The sequence below is a fragment of the Andrographis paniculata genome, unplaced genomic scaffold, assembly GCF_009805555.1.
Source record: "Andrographis paniculata isolate CXL003 unplaced genomic scaffold, ASM980555v1 Contig69END, whole genome shotgun sequence".
Lineage (NCBI taxonomy): Eukaryota > Viridiplantae > Streptophyta > Magnoliopsida > Lamiales > Acanthaceae > Andrographis > Andrographis paniculata.
In genome coordinates this window covers 6,922,551-6,939,978 of record NW_026137605.1, presented here as the reverse complement: position 1 = coordinate 6,939,978, position 17,428 = coordinate 6,922,551, and the positions used below count along the sequence as shown (strand labels likewise).

Below are 17,428 nucleotides of genomic sequence, written 5' to 3'. Positions count from 1 at the left end.
GTACTCAGAATTTATTTATTTATTTATTTTTATCGGAAAGATCAATAATTTTATATAATAAATAAATAAAATAGAAAAATTACATATACACCGGGCATATTCGGGTGATCAATAGATGAACAAGGACATGCCACATTTGTCATAACAGCTCTGTAAGAGACAGTGTATAAGAGCCTAACAAAATTAAAAATTTTAAAAAGTCTAAAATTACTACTACCTCCGTCACTGCCAATCTATCCATTTGAATTTGGCGTCATTGTTTTTAACAGTAAAAATATCGTTATATTTGTATAATTTTTTGTACAAATGTCATTACATTAGTATTATAAGACACCGATATAAATATTTTTGTCGTTTTTTCTTGATTTGTACTATGTTTTGATATAATATTTAATATTCAAATATTAACATGCAAAATGTAAACGGATAGATTGACGGTGGATAGAGGTAATATAATAGATAAAAACAAATTCAAGAATGGGATGCTCAAGACCATGTAGAGACTGTAATTAGTAATCCAAGCACGTTGGTGGACCTGGGAATCAAACATATTAGGAAAAACCTGTAATAAAACCAAATTAGTAATAATATATATATATATATAAAAAATTTAGCAACAGTTTCTGTTGCTGCTCCTCTGGATGTCCACCGAATAAAAAATGCGATAGCAGCAAGTTTTTATCTTGTCAATGGAGACTTGCAGATCCAATACTCAGCATTTATTTTGTTGACAATGTGTTGTTATAACTGTAAACTAACCACTCTTTGGGGAGTTGGCCCATTTCTTTGTGTTCGAAGGAATTTTGGTTGAGCACCATTTTCCAACATTTGATATCAGAGCAGTGTTCTCTAAGTTATTGAGTAGATTTGTTCATAGTTATAAAAATGATAAATGAATGTGGTTCAACATCTCGATCTCGTTTATTCGATGGAACAAGTTATAGGAATAGAAAGAACAAGATGGAAGAATTCTTTATGTCTCAAGAAGAAAATATTTCTGATGCCATTGAGTTCGTTTGGTCTCATCCTATAAAAATCATTCAAGGAGAAGATAATGTTCCCATTGTTGGGAAGAAACCGAAGGGGGAATAGATGTTGAATGAAAAATATACTGAAATTGCTAATCCAAAGGCAATTCATTCCATTTTCAATATTATCGATGAGAATCAGTCCAAGATGATTTCAAATTGCAAAATTGCTAAGAAAACATGAGATATTTTGGAGAATGCATCTAAGAGATCAGTTCATGTCAGAGAATCAAAGTTGGAGTATGATGAAACAATGTTCAAAAGGCTGAAGATGAATGAAGATGAGACTATTGATGAATATTATATCAAATTAAAAGACATTGTTACCCAAGATGAAGCTTTGAGAATGAATTTTGAAAAGAACATGTTGGTAAGGAAGATGCTCACAACTCTCTCGAAAAAGTTCAAAAGCTATGAATATTATGTTCAATGAACCAACAAAGTTAAGAGATATGACATTGGATGATTTATATGGTGCGTTGGTAAGCTATGAAATGAATTATCTTGAGGATGAAACTCCCAAAAGAATAGCATTAAGTGTGGAAGACATGCAACTGGTTGAATTCGATAAGAAAATGACATTTCTGAGCTGAAAACTTTCAAGAATGATAAGTGAGAAACGAGTTGCCAAACACAAGTTTCAGAAAAGAAATTGTCAGCGTGATGCAAAAACATCCAGTTTACAACAGAAACACATTGAACAAAAACCATCAAGTTACATCCAAGTGAAAGAAAAGTTCGATGGCGGATTCAAGAAGAAGTTCATTGTAATAATATAAGCTTGAAATCGTACAAGAACCTACATGCTACAATTATGGTGGTGTTGGCCACATCAAATCCGAGTGTGAAACAGTGAAGAAAGGAGACGAAAGAGCTTAATAAGATACTTGGAGTGATAATGATAATGAGGGTTCTATTGGAGTTGAAGAAAATTCAAAAAATAAAGAGGTTGTCGCTTTCATGGCCGATGTAGTTGAATTCATTAAAGATGGTGGTACTTCTACTGATAAAGTTTCTAACGAATCCATAGAACTTGATACTGATAAATTAATCGAAACTATGGGTTCTTTTGAAAAAATAAGGAACTCTTAGACACTATCTATCGATTGGAAAATCAAAGGAGAACTTGATGCTGATGAAGATTGTTTGAAGGCTGAGAATCATATGTTGAAAGAGGAAAATGACAGTTTTTGAAAGAAAAATGCAAAATTGGATGAAGTTCTTTCGATTGGAAAATCTTTCAGAGATCACAAAGGAATAGGATTTTGTGAATCCTCTTAAATCAAACCAACTACATTTGTTTGTGGTTGTCTTCTAATTGATGTCAAGGTTGTAGAAACAAAGTTAGATCCTATTGTGAAGCAGAATTCGAAAAAGAACATAAACAAAAATTGGAAGAAAAATCACAGATGAGCTCAGAATGAAAGATAGTTATTATCATGACCAAATTACTACGTATACTATAGATATCTTGGACGTACAACTGAAAGATGTTTCAGGTTGGTAAATGATGTAATAAATGGGTAAAATATTTGGTGGTCTATTGAAAAACTAATGTCAAGGTTAGATTGGCGTGAATGCCCAAAGAAAATTAGAAGGAAAATATTTTTACGAAGACGTTGGATGCAAATCAGTTTGAAAAATTTTGACGTCATTTAAGTATGCATTGGTACCCTACTTGAGTTGCATGCATGACTTTGAAAAAACATTATCCAATATATTTATGTTGATTGAAATATTCTTAGTAAATATTGGAGATAAAAACTAATTTGGAAAAAAAAAATTGAAAAATCCAAAAAGAATAAATATTGAGAAGAGATTTGATTTGGAAAATGTTGATTTGATGGAAAGGGCGTTGTAAGCCTAAGGTAGTGAATTGTTGCAATTTCTGTAATGTTGTAAAATATTTGTTGAGAGGAAGTTTAAAATTCAAAATTTGAATTTATGGTGGTTATAACTTCTCATATTTTCATACTTACATATTTGCTTGAGTTGATGAATACAATCGCATGTTTATCATTCCATATGAAAATCATTCTCATGCCTATTGGGAGAAAAATAGTGAGAATTCAATTTGGTGGTAGATTGGGTGATCATAGTGGATTTTATGGTTGTAGATTAGCTCAAACTGAAGGACATTCAGTCCTGCACTAGATTTTGAAGAATTTTCAAGCCCTGTGATTTTGCTGGAATAGTTGTCGGAGAAGTTGTTGTTATTGTTCATGCTAGTACTGTTGCTAATGTTTATTTGCTGGTGGCATTATTGAGATTGTTGCTGCAACTATTTCTCAACTGATGGAAGGTCCTTATTCTTTAGGTCATCTGCTCCCACAAAGAGAGAGTAATCCAGGAAAACGGATATTATATTTCTAGGTAGAGTTGCTCAGGTTTCATTCGCACCTATGCTTAATATTGTTTTTATTTGTTGTTGCTATTTTCGTTGGAAGTCTGAAGTGATTACAATGATATCACTGTGAAAACTGTTTGTAGTCTTTTTATTTATGTTGTCTTGTAATATTTGGATTCACTCTCCAATTGTTATATGGATGATTGGGTGCATGAGTGATATAATTCCTTAACTTTATTTTGTGGTATCATATGCCAAAAAATGGGAAAATATTAAATTAAAAAAAAAAAAACTCTCATTTTCTATTTTGGTATATGGTTAAAACTCTTCCCACTTGCAGCCATTGTCGTTAGAACCCAACTACAACAAGTTGATTATTATTATTGCTAACATACACAACAACTAGTCACAAACGACTATGAACCATTTTGTTTCATCGGTTCAGATATGAAATAGAGAAAATAATATTGGATGAGGTTAGTCAGACTGATGTCGGATATGTGGAGAAACACCTAATACCAATTCCATGCAAAGAGAATTGATTTGCATCAATTTTCATGATCAACAAAAGAGCTGTATAACCAGCCTGGGGACAGAGGATTTGTTGTGAGTAAAGTTTGAAAGAATTGTTTAAAGAGACAAAGTATCATTCGAGCTCTCATCTTTGTCATCTCTTATCTCCATGTATTGAACTATTGTTTATCACTTTATCCGTCGGAGGAGTCACCGGAGGAAAAACTTTCCGGAGTTTCAACCAAAGGAGATGACTAAACTCTGAGCTGTTTTACTCTGTGGCGGTTGTCAATGCGCATTTGTGACAACCAGAGCTTGTGGTGGAAATCCAAAGTTAGCTATTATAGAATGACGTAAAATGTAAATGAGATCCTTTAGAGTCGGGCGGAGGACTAACAGTTTAAAATTTAGAAGGGACAAATTCTGAGCTGTTTTACTTTGTGGCGGTTGTCAATACGCATTTGTGACAACCAGAGCTTGTGGTGGAAATCCAAAATTAGCTATTATAGAATGACGTAAAATGTAAATGAGATCCTTAGAGTCGGGCGGAGAACTAACAGTTTAAAATTTAGAAGGGACAAATTCAACATAATCGTAATATTTTATGTATTTTTACATTGAAAAAATAAAAATAATAATTGCGGTGTAATTTCGTCTCGTAAGCATGATCTCTTGGTCCACGCCACAGCCCAGCTCGCACAGCAGTCTAGCTTGAATTACAGCCCAACTAGACTGACAGTTCGGCTAACATAAGTCTAGTTTGCTTGACTATTGAATATAAAATACTTTATCTGAAAAATTATTCTTTTGTAAGAATCATGATGTTATATGATAAAGAACCTTAAAAAAACTTTGTAAAGAAAATCGAAAATCACAAGTAAATAAACCTAGAGTTGATTTTTTTTTTTTTGTAAAAATAAAATAAAATAATACCATAAAATATTTGTAAATAAAAAAGAGATTGTACGCATACAAAATTCATAGTTATAAAATAATTAAAATAATAGTCAACTAAAGGATTTAATTTAATTTAATTTAATTTTGTTATGTACACGTATCAAAACATTCCCACCCAAAAAAGTTTACATAAGTGATAAGACGCAAATGGGGCAATTGGCCACCAAATGGTGTGTTAGGTCATTTCTTATTTGGTCCTTCATTACACACGCATATATATATATATATATATATATATATATATACATCAAAGGAAGTAATCATTTCCCCATTCAAATCTTCATTATTGTCTGTTGATAGATTTCGACGTTATGCCGAAAGATTATATTTCAAAACTAGTGTGTTGATCTGTTTGTATATATTATTAAAATTATAGTGTATAAGTAATTTTTTATAAAAAGAAAATATATTTTACAAAATAAAATTAAATATTTTGCAAATTGATAGTTGGAAATCGCATGCATTTTATATTCATATCATATGCAATATTTGGGTGATTTTGATTGGATTCTACCTAATTTATATGCGAATTGTTTATTTGTTGTGTGCAGAGGGCAAATATTAAATTTGACATGCAGAAAAAGAAAATAAAATTAATTAAATGTCCAAAAGCCCATCTACAAAATAATTAGAGCAAAAATCAAATAAGAAGAAAAAAAAAAGCGCATATTTGGCAGGAGAGAACTGAACGGCTAGGGCAGATACGCACAGGAGCATGAAACTGACAGACTCATAGATCGCACAGGAGCAAATCGACAGAGAAGATTCCCCCTTCCACTATGACTTTATCTTTCTCTTTTGTTCTTTGTTATTTGATTATGGAGTAGATACTTTTCGGTTCGAGGGGCGATAATGTTTTGGTTCTTTTATTTTGGAGATTCTTGATTTTCTTTATAAAAGTTCTTTTTTATTATTAATATTTATCTAATTCTGAGAATAGCGTTTGTGATTGTTAGATTGATTGAATATTTTGGTACCGATATTTAAATTAGTCTGATAATTTAAAGTCAATTCAGGTAGGATATCCGTAATTGTATTCTCACTTGAATATGTGATAACCGGGTTGAATAGTTCATTCCCGGGGGTTAGACAATCAAATCTAATTGCTCCTCCTATGTAGTAATTGTTTTGAATTGGGTTTTTCTAAATTGGAATACGGTTATGCAACATCCTTATGGGCGCACTTAGGTTTATTTGCTTAATTAGGGATAGTTGACGGTCGTACCTTAATTACCTACACTGTAAGGAAAAATTGGTTGTCAGAGATTGTTGATAACTATAACCAATTTATTGATACTTTAATAAGAATTAATTTTATTGAATTAATAATAAAACACAAGTGTCATAATTGCATCATCCCTTGAGCCAGACATCCCCTTATAGTCAGTTGCCTTTTAATTTAATTACTTTTTTATTTTGTTTTAATTAGATAATAAAATAAAAATCCCCCTTTATTTACTGCATTAGAATACGAAAGAGTGAATCACACCATCCATGTGGAGACGATCCCTTCCCCTTCCCCTGTATTACATTAAATTGTGATCACGGATTAGGTGAAATATTTGATTGACTGCACGACAGGTCACAAATCAACCAATTATTAATACAAAATTAACAAATGATAATTTTTTTATCGTTGCATGACGGAGGACCAATAGTATAAATATATAAGCTCGTTTTTTGAAAATATGAATATACTTACAAACTATTAATCAATGTATAATAAAATAACAATGTTTAATACTCCCTCCGTTCACAAAAAAAAAAAAAAAGAAAATATATACAATTACTTTTGACGCGGTGTTTAAAAAATAATAGTATTTTAATTATAGTGGGTAGTTAAAAGTAGTGTAATGACATTTTTGCCCTTATTTTTTGGTGTAAAAGTAATGATGTGATGTAAAGTAGGGGTATTTGTGGAAAAAAAATAAGGTATTTAATGAAATGTTTACTTTGTAATTGAACATCCCAAAATAGAAATATGTATACTTTCTAGCTGGACGGAGAGAGTATGTGACATAATTTATAAAAAATTACTTTATTACGATTTTTTTGTACTACTCGTGAAGATAAAGTTGGTAACATAAATATATAAGTATGTTCTATTAAAATCATTTTCATATTATGATTTTCAACTTCACAAATTCTTTCTATATTATGGAATATTTCAAAAAATTCAAATAAAAAATTACAGTAAATTTTAAGAAAAGTAAATATTTTTTTTTTAAAAAAAAATTAGTATATTTATTTGTTCTATCAATATTATGTTATAAGATCTTATATTGATTTTTTATTTTAATATGATTTTATAATTACTGATATTAATTTTTTAATAATTGAAATAGAAATAAAACGATTGGAAAAAATAAAAAGAAAAATTAGATTCGAATATAAATACAATGAATAATTTATTTTTTAAAAAATTAATTTTCTAACTAAAAATGTTTAAGACTTACTTTATTTTTATTATTTTTATTTTAAATAAAAAATTAAATAGTTTTTATTTATATTTATAGTTAGATATTTAAATTGTTATAAATATGAATAATTTTATTTGATTTATTTATTTTTAAAAAGTTTACTTCTTATTTTTTATTCCTTATTATGTTAAGTATAATAATTATTATAGTAGTTATATTTATTTTAATATTACTATAGATTCTTTAAAACTAAAATTTGTTTAGCTTTTTATTTAATATATAAATATTATTATGAAATTTATAATTAAAACTATTTCTAATATTTTATTTAAAGTTATTAAAAATTCAAATAAATTTAAAAATTTAATTATATATTCTTAATTTCATTACTTACAAATATAATTACCATTAATTACAAATTTAAATAAAATTTTTAAAATTACATTAATTATTAAATTATTAAAAAAATTTAAAAATTAGAAAATATAAAAACTTATTTTAATTTCATTAATTAATACCATGATCACCATGAATTACATATTTAAAAATATTAAATTAATTTTTAAATTATTAAAATATACAAAAATAATAAAAGAAACATTTTGGAATCGAAGAACTTACTAACGCCTTTATATATATATATATATAGATAAAACACATACTCCCCCCGTCATTCAAATTTATACTCACTTTTCTTTTTGGGTTGTCACCGAAAACTATTCTCGTTTTCCTTTTAAGTAAAAAATTATTATATTTTTATATTTTTTCTACTATAAAAGGAAAAATTAACAATTATTACTCATTTTTATTAATTCTTGTGCCCGGTCAAATGAGCACAGATTTGTATGACGGAGGAAGTATAATATAATTTATAGTTTTCCAATTAAAATTCATTTATATTTTTAAAAAAATTATCAATTGTAATAATTTAAAAAGCCATCTCCTTAAATAATACTCCTCCGTCATTCAATTGTGTGCTCATTTAACCGGACACGAGTTTTAAAAAAAATATGTAAGAATAGAAATTTTTACTTTTTTTGGTAAAGAAAAATAATATTTTTTTATTAAAAAAGAAAACGATAATAAATTTGGATAACAACCAAAAAAAAAAGTGAGAATAAATTTGAACGACGGAGGGAGTATAAACAATTTTTTAGTAAAGTAGAAAAATTATTTACATATTGAATATATACATACGTATATATATAACTATGTCAGTCTTTGAGACTGAGTCTTTTTAAGCTACTTTTTAAGTGGGTTTTTGATAAAAAAAATTTCGGTCGAATATAATAACTTACAAATTAGATAAATCACAATAGACCAATAGAATTTTAATGCTTTCGTAAACATAATACAGCCTGATTTACAATGTTAGAATTGAGTTTGACATTATGGGTGTGTTTGTTTGGGGGATTGGATTTCCAATCCACTATTCATCCCATTTTTTTTCAAAAAAATATCAAATCAAATACCTATTTTTTATTTTTTATATTATACTAAAAATCAATTTTACATTCAAAATATCACATCAACACCTATTTATATCACATCATACAACTATTTAAATTCAAATTTTTTACTATTCAAATCTCAACTCAATATCCAAACCCTCAAACAACTTGAAGTTGTTTTAAAATATTGATGTTGTTTGTCTATATAAATATTTTTAAAATTTGATATTCTCCGTCCCATAAGAAACTTTTTTTTTTTTAGACCGTTTCATAATAAAATATTCATTTTGTTTTTTTAGTAATTGTACTGTCTATCTAACATTACAAATACCCTTACAACTTACAATATATTACACAAATGTCATTACCTTTATATCACACCATACTAATAAGAGTATTTCAGTAATTTCTATTTTATTTCTACTTACATCTCAATATAATATTAATATTTCTAAAACTACGTACAAAAAACAAATGAATACTTAATTATGGGACGCATAGAGTATTATTTAATAATTATAATAGTTCTATAAAATATAACATTTAATATATTTATTTCATAAAATGTTAAATTAAATACTCCCTCCGTTCCACGTACTATGTCCACGTTGCCGTTTTTGTCCGTCCTATATTTCATGTCACTTTTTTTTTGAAAAATGATTACACATTTTAATCTCATTTTAAATTTTTTAATTTATTTTTTTAAGATATTTTAATTAAACTAATTAGCTATTTAATCTTAATTTATAATTATTTATATTATAGGATAATTATTTTCACTAATACATTCTTAATTATCTATTAATTACACCCCTCCTAAAATACCGTATATACAGTGTAGCAGACACGGTATATGGAACGAAGGGAGTATTTTTTTATTATTTTTAGATTTAATTTAATTTTTATTTTTTTAAAAAAAATCTTATCCAAACAAAAAAAAAAGTTGATCTTGAATTTCGTTTAATTCATTAGGTTGTGTTCGTTTAGACGATTTTGGTCTAATTTTACTGTATACATATTGTACGTTCAATTTTCCTCGAAATCCTGATAATCCCTACCCTAGAGTCTACTTTTTTTCTGCAGTCCACTTCCCTTTTACAGCAGTATGCCTTTTCGGAAATTGTCAATGCATTCCATTGCAGAATTAAAAAATAGTGTTGTGTGTGTTTGGGGTTGGAATTTTTGTTTGGAGTTGAAATATTAAATAATAATAATAATAATAACTGAAAAATAGTACTTCTTTCATCCCAAAAGTATAGTTTTGTTGTGTTGGACATGTAGTTGGTAAAAAATAAAGATGAATAACTTTTTTGCCCTTGAGAGTATATTAGGGTAAAAAGTAGTGACAATTGTGTAATAATAATGAAAAAGTAAGATAGTTTTATGGTGATATGTTTATTTATAGAAATGAGACTATTGTTTTAGAACGGACAAATATGGTAAACAAGACTATTGTATTGGGATGGAGGAAGTATTATAATGCGATATAAATCAAAGTTGATACGATGTTTTGAATGTAAAATTAATTTGTAGCGTAATATAGAAAAAAAATATATTTAATTTGATAATTTTGAAAAAAAATTGAATAAATAATACAAATTTGCGAGAACTCACATCATCCAAAAAAAAAAAAAAAAAGAAACAAATTTTTTTTCTAGAAATTAAATTTAAATTTAATTAATAAATATCAAATCAAACATCACTTTTCATTATTATTTATAATTTCTTTAACAATATTAAATATTATTCATTTTTAACTATCACATCAATTTATTATTTTTCAATAAAAAAATACTACCTCCGTCTCACATACCGTGTCTACTACATTGTAGACACGGTATTTTAATTTAGGAGGGATGTAATTGGTAGATAATTAAAAATGTATTAGTGAAAATAATTATTCTATAATATAAATAATTATAAATTAAGATTAAGATAACTAATTACTTTAATTAAAATTTCTTTAAAAAAAATTAGAAAGTTTAAAATGAGATTAAAATGTGTAATCATTTTCCAAAAAAGGAAAATGACGTGATACATGGGACAGACAGAAACGACAACGTGGACATAATACGTGAGACGGAGGGAGTAATTTTTTTCAATATAATTATTACAAAATTCAAACTCCAAACAAACCCAACTTAAAAATCCATATTTCAAAATCTTTGAAAATCTAAATTTAAAATCCAATCGCTGAACAAAAACACCTTAAGTAGAGCAGGAAAGCTTGTGATATCTGTGCGCGTGGGATTGCATATCCACGCAACCAGATTCACACGTTTCAAGTCTTTCCTTGATTAATGACAATAATAATAGTAATTATAATACATTATTCATTCATTTATGGGTCCTCTTTCGTTGTTTTATTAATCAATCGTGTTTATTGAATACTGCTATATTTGCTGTATATCATAGTGAGCTGGACTATACGATTAATATAGGTAACGGTTAGGGTGAAAAATATAAAAATAGTATACAATTTTATTATAGACAACTTTATTGTACAATATATGTTGTGCATAATAATGACATGTGATGTTGCTTCATAATTATAGCGTGCTGTATAACAGTACGTGGTGTGCTGAAATCAAATAGTATTTGCGTTGTATAAGACTATAGCATGTGTTGTTTAGTTCATGTGTTGTTTAGTTCATGTGTTGTATTTGGTGTTGTTGATTCATAATTACAAGTGTGTTGTATAACAGTATGTAGTGCGCTGGAATCAAGTATTGATTGTGTTGTATAAGACCATAGCATGTGTTATTATTTCATGTGTTGTATTTGTATTATATTAATGCAGATGGTGTGTTACTAGTAGTAACACCGTGTGCTGCGATGTGTTGTCAGTACAGTGCTGAATTTTGTAGCCTCCGCCATATATATATATATATATATAATCTCCTAAGAATTTAATTTAAATTTAAGGCAAAATTGTCTATAACTCTTTTGTGGTTTCGAAACTGAGCGTAAATCCCCCTTTACTTTAAAAATTGCATGGCGTCACCTTATATTTAAAAAATGTCGCAGGAAACCCGTGTGATTTTAAAACTCAGTTTAAATCCCCACTTTATTTTGAAAAATTGCATGGCGCCTTTCTTATACTTTAAAAAATATTTTATGAAACACCATATTATGCAAAACATACAAATAGGAAAATCATCTTCTCATCATACAAATGAGTTTTTATGGTGGTAAGATTTTATGTAATGTTTTTTAAATTATAAAATGATGTCATGCAATTATTTTTAAATATAAAAAAAATTTACGCTAAACATTAAAAATACAGGAAAATTATAAACAATTTTTAAAACGATGGCGAGTCATTCAATTACCAAATAGGCAAAAGATCGGGTGCGACAAATGAACGTAACTGAAAAATATTGTCGTATCTATCTAGGAATAATTAAGTTGCAAGAACTAGACCCAATTCAATCATTATTTAGGGTTGCAAAAGTGGTGTTGAGAACCTCAGACAGTATAGCACAACATAAAAGGTTTGCGGCCGAAACAATAAAAAACGAACACAGCGTGTTTCGCGTGCCCGCTTAGAATATGTCCAAAATTTCCCAATGCCTCTTTCTCTATATATAGAACTATCCTTAGCCTTTCCCCTTAATTCCTGCAAAAAGGGTTCCAAGGGTGTGCACACTAGTGTAATTGGATGGGTTTAGGATTTTTTTTTATTTTTTTATTATTTTTTTTATTGGGATTGTTATGGATTTTTGTTATGAGATTTGTTGAAATGAGGTGAATGTGATGGTGTTTGAATGGATTTTGACACATGGTATTGAGTATTAAAAACAAAATAAATTTATAATATTAATGTGTATTAAATTTTGATAATTATACCTTAGTAAAATAGAGTACTAAATATGAATGTTATTTTTACAAAAAAAAATTCTTCTATAATATATCTCGATATGATATATATACCAATTTTAAAAATTTCAAAAACAAAAAGAAAGGAAAAAAAATATTTGAATGTATATATATTACTCCCCATTTGGTATTACGGTTCGACATGAAATTTAAAAAAAAAAATTGAGAAAAGTAACAAAGTAAAAAAAATAATTTAAAATATTTTTGTAAATTCAGTTAGTAATTAATAATCATGCAGAAAAAATATAATAAAAATAGTAGTTATTATTGTAAATATATATATATAACTTAAAGTATTAATCAAATATTGAAATTTTGACTATACCAAAATTAGGAATTAATTAAATTTAACGAATATATTAAATAAAACTAAATAAATTTAACAGATCGAAATAGACTATTGTAGTATATATATATATATATATATCTCTTTAAAAAATATGTGAGACCATAGTGCCCATATAACGTAAAATGATTTGAGATGCAAAACAAATTAATAACTTCTAAGGATATATTTGTGAAAAAAAAAAAAAAGAAAAAACATATTTTTCCAAAAAAAAATAATATATCATATACATTTATTATTTTTATTTTATCTGTACAATTCCCTAAATATCAATAAATCTATTCAAACCAATTTTTTTTTTTTTTTGAAAACAAGATCACTGATATTACTGATAAATGCGAATATAATAATACACAATGAATCGTACCAATTACTAATTAATATCACAATGAATCTATTCAAACCATTTACAAAAACAAACATACTAAAATTAAAATGACTACTATTCTATTAATATAGTTCATAATAAAAATATACGGTTCTAAGGTCCTATTTACTTTTTGCATGTTGATCATTAAATATTAATTATTATATGAAAATGTAATACAAATTAATCGAAAAAGACAAAAATACTTATATTATTGTCTTATAATATAAATATAAATCTATTTTTAATATTAAATACAGTTACGCAGAAGGTAAATGAGACTAGCCTAACGGAAAGAGTATTTTGTTTTTATATAAAATACTAAATCAAAATACTATTAAATCACAACTTCAATCTCAAACCAAACCAAACAAATCCTAAGTTTGTTTGCTTTGTATATCAAACCAAAATTTCTATTATTGATATAGGACAGTTCTCAATAAAAATATATTATATTTTTTTACAAATTATTAAATAAAAATATTATTTAGACAAAAAACTTGAACCATAACCTCAATTTCAAATTAAAATAAAACAAACTTATAATTTTGGCTTCCAAATCTACTATTCATTATCATTTTTTTTTTCCTGAAATATAAATTAATTTTTAGTATAACAAAAATCAAACATTTAATTTATATTTTTAGAAAGCAAAAAAAAAAACTAATTGAATAGTAAAAAATTTCTAAACTTCCCCTTACAAACATGCCCCTAAAGCTTCCTCTTACACCTCTCCCTATAAATAAGTTTACATATAGCTCCCAATGTCACATTCATTTGTGATCTTTTTCATCGTCTATTACAATGGCAAGATTTCTTATCGCGTCGATTCTCTTGGCGACCATTTTGTGCGTCGCAGCGAGCCTCGAAGTGACTGAAAAGGACCTCGTTTCGGATGAAGCCCTGTGGGGTTTGTACGAGAGATGGAGAAGCCAACACACGGTGTCGAGGGATATCACTGAAAAACATAAACGTTTCAACGTCTTCAAGGCTAATGCGATGCACATTCACCAAGTGAACGGCATGGACAAGCCTTACAAGCTCAAGCTCAACAAGTTTGCCGACATGACCAATTACGAATTCCGCAAATTCTATAGCTCGAACGTGCGCCACCACCGCATGTTCCATGGAAGTAGAGCCGAAACCGGATTTATGTATGAAAATTCGCACGTGCCTCCGTCTATTGATTGGAGGAAGCTCGGCGCTGTCACTGCTGTAAAAAATCAGGGCAATTGTGGTACGTAAGTTTATAGATTTTCTGAAAGTTTATTCGGATTTTTCTTTTTCTTTTGTTGTTATCTAAATTTATTTTCGTTTTTTTTTAGTAAAAAAAATTACTTTTTCTATACCCTAAAAAGTAAAAGTTTCTATTTTTACTTATTTCTCTTATATCCTGTACTCGATCAAATAAGCATACAATTGGATGACAGATGAAGTAATAATTTGAGAAAAATTGATGTTTAATTTGAATAGTCACTTACAAGATCTTGTTGGCATGTAAACTCAAGTTACCTGTTAAATCAGCTAATTAACAACTAATAATTAATTGTCAAATAGTCAAATAGTTTGGTAGTAATTTTAATACAATAAAAAAAAAGTCAAATAATTCTAAATGTTGCTGTTTATGCAATATATATATATATATATATATTTTAATAATATATCTTTGTTTGATATATGTCAAATTTATTAAAAGAAGAAGAAGAAATAAATATTTGATATGTTACCTAAGTTCATAGAATGAAAATTAAAATTTTAGTATAATATTTGGAAAAATCGATATTTGATTCTATAATTTTTTAAAGAAATAATAATGAATAGTGATAGTTTTTTGAGAGGATCCATCGATACACTATTTGTGATTATCTCTATGCCGATTTATTATAGGTAGCTGTTGGGCTTTCTCGACTATCGTCGGAGTCGAGGGGATCAACAAAATCAAAACGGGGCATCTTATATCCTTGTCGGAGCAAGAATTGGTTGATTGCGACAACGATAATCACGGCTGCCACGGGGGACTAATGGAGAATGCATACAGGTTCATCAAGAAACAAGGGGGAATTACTACGGAAGCCGGGTACCCATACAAAGCCCAAGACGAGTTCTGCGATTCATCAAAGGTAACAACTTTTAGGGGTAAAAATAGGCCAGATTAGGCCAGATTTTGGTTAAATAAGTCTGACCTTTTTAAAAATCTGACCTACAAAAGACAACATAATATTTTTATCTGTTAGTTTATTTATTTATTTACAAATTTAGTATTAGAAAAAAAAATTAATGTACATACAATTATTTAATATATATAAAAGTTAAAAAATTCTATTTTTTATAATAAATTTATAATTATAACTATTTAATAAATATTATTATTAGATAGAAAGTTATTTTTAATATATAATAATAAAGAAATATTTTTATAAAAAAACTAATAATAAATAGACCGACCTGTTAATTAAAAAAAATTTTTTTTAAAGCCTAAGTTTGTTCTATTTAAGTAAAAATACTTTAAAAAAATTTTTGATCTCGACCTTTTTAGTAAATAGATCAGATTAAGTTAAGCCTTGTCTAGGCCAGGCCGTAGGCCTTTAACTAGCCTATTTCTATCCCTAAGCATTTCCAAACATGGGTTAACTAAGGTTAACATGACCAAGGATACGTATAATTATATATATATATATATATATATATTGAAAGGTAAAAAACATGCCGGCAGTGAAGATAGACGGATACGAAAATGTGCCTAAAAACAACGAGGAGGCGCTGACGAAAGCCGTAGCAAACCAGCCTGTGTCCGTAGCAATTGATGCTAGCGGTAGCGATATGCAATTCTACTCGGAGGTGATCAGATCAAATCGTATCGTATCGTATTAATTTTTGGATGACGTGGAAATGAATGAATGAAAGAATAAATTTGGGTGCAGGGAGTGTACACGGGAGGAGAGTGCGGGACAGAGCTGGACCATGGCGTGGGAGTGGTGGGATACGGGACAACAGTCGAGGGGACAAAATATTGGATTGTAAGAAACTCATGGGGGCCTGAATGGGGAGAAGAGGGCTATATTCGGATGCAGCGCGGTGTTTCTGCTCCGGAGGGGCAGTGCGGCATAGCCATGGAGCCTTCCTACCCTGTCAAGTTGTCGCCCCACAAAGACGAGCTCTGATTAATTTTAATTTAATACTCCCTATTTAATTAATTACTAAGATATAAGGGACTCTCTCTCTCTCTCTCTCTCTCTCTAGATATATATATATATATATATATATACATGTGGTAGTGTTGTGGGTGGCTGATTCACAAAATTAGAATAAAGGTTGGTGTTGCAAGGATGATGGTTGGGTTTGTTTTAATTAGCAATGTTTAGAGGCATAATTCACTACAAATATTATAAAAAATTATAAAAATATATTAATACAATTTATAAAAATATATATTTTATTCAATAAAAAAATCAACAATTCAAAAATATGAATATATATTAATAAAATATAATATATTTTATTACAATAGTGGTATAATAGCATTTGGTTTTAAATTGAAAAACAAAATTTGTTCTTGGGTAATTCTCCAGAGTTTTGTTTCATTTTTCATCAATTTTAGAAATGATAAATCATTTTTGTTTTTCGAAAATCTGGTTGAATCGAAATTATTCTATGAAATTCAATTCTGGCTCTGATTTCTCTTTGTGAAGGCTCAGAAACTTTGTTCTGGTTCCTTTTAAATCCTTTACAATTTTGGATTTCTTTTAAAGGTTTTTAATTTTTTAAAATAGATAATTCAAAATTCAAATTCTGTTTTCTATTTTTATAAAATTCAGTACATAAAGTGTGTTTCTTTTGAGAAATAATTTTCTCATTATTTTTTAAAAAATATTATTTTGTTCAAAATCAAAGAATATTGTGTCTAAGGAACTCATATTGTTTGAATTGTTATGCTAACTTTTGTGGTTTTCAATGGGCACATTAGTCAAGACTCCAAGAAAATCGACATTAAAAGTGAACACATTGGCAGTCTACACAAGGTTTTCATAAAATTGAAATATCTGCTAGTAAAAGGTTTAACTCTCTCTTCTTATGATATATGTGCTTTAAGTAAAATTTGAAATTCGGTGTAGTTTTAGTC

The 17,428-nt window shown here is 27.9% G+C and overlaps 1 protein-coding gene across 1 annotated transcript; it reads left to right on the top strand.

Moving 5' to 3' along the window:
- The first annotated feature begins 14,066 nt into the window (after positions 1-14,066).
- LOC127263913 (vignain-like) lies at positions 14,067-16,635 on the top strand. Its single transcript, XM_051293204.1, has 4 exons — positions 14,067-14,545; positions 15,196-15,428; positions 16,003-16,146; positions 16,230-16,635. The coding sequence occupies exons 1-4, from the start codon at positions 14,113-14,115 to the stop codon at positions 16,467-16,469; spliced, it is 1,050 nt and encodes a 349-aa protein (XP_051149161.1). The 5' UTR covers positions 14,067-14,112; the 3' UTR covers positions 16,470-16,635.
- Positions 16,636-17,428: the final 793 nt, after the last annotated feature.

Bases quoted from the DNA above. Each gene is read 5' to 3' on its own strand.
- LOC127263913 (XM_051293204.1), top strand. From the start codon at position 14,113: ATGGCAAGATTTCTTATCGCGTCGATTCTCTTGGCGACCATTTTGTGC. The intron at 14,546-15,195 runs GTACGTAAGTTT...GATTTATTATAG, and splicing joins AAAAAATCAGGGCAATTGTG to GTAGCTGTTGGGCTTTCTCG. The intron at 16,147-16,229 runs GTGATCAGATCA...ATTTGGGTGCAG, and splicing joins ATATGCAATTCTACTCGGAG to GGAGTGTACACGGGAGGAGA.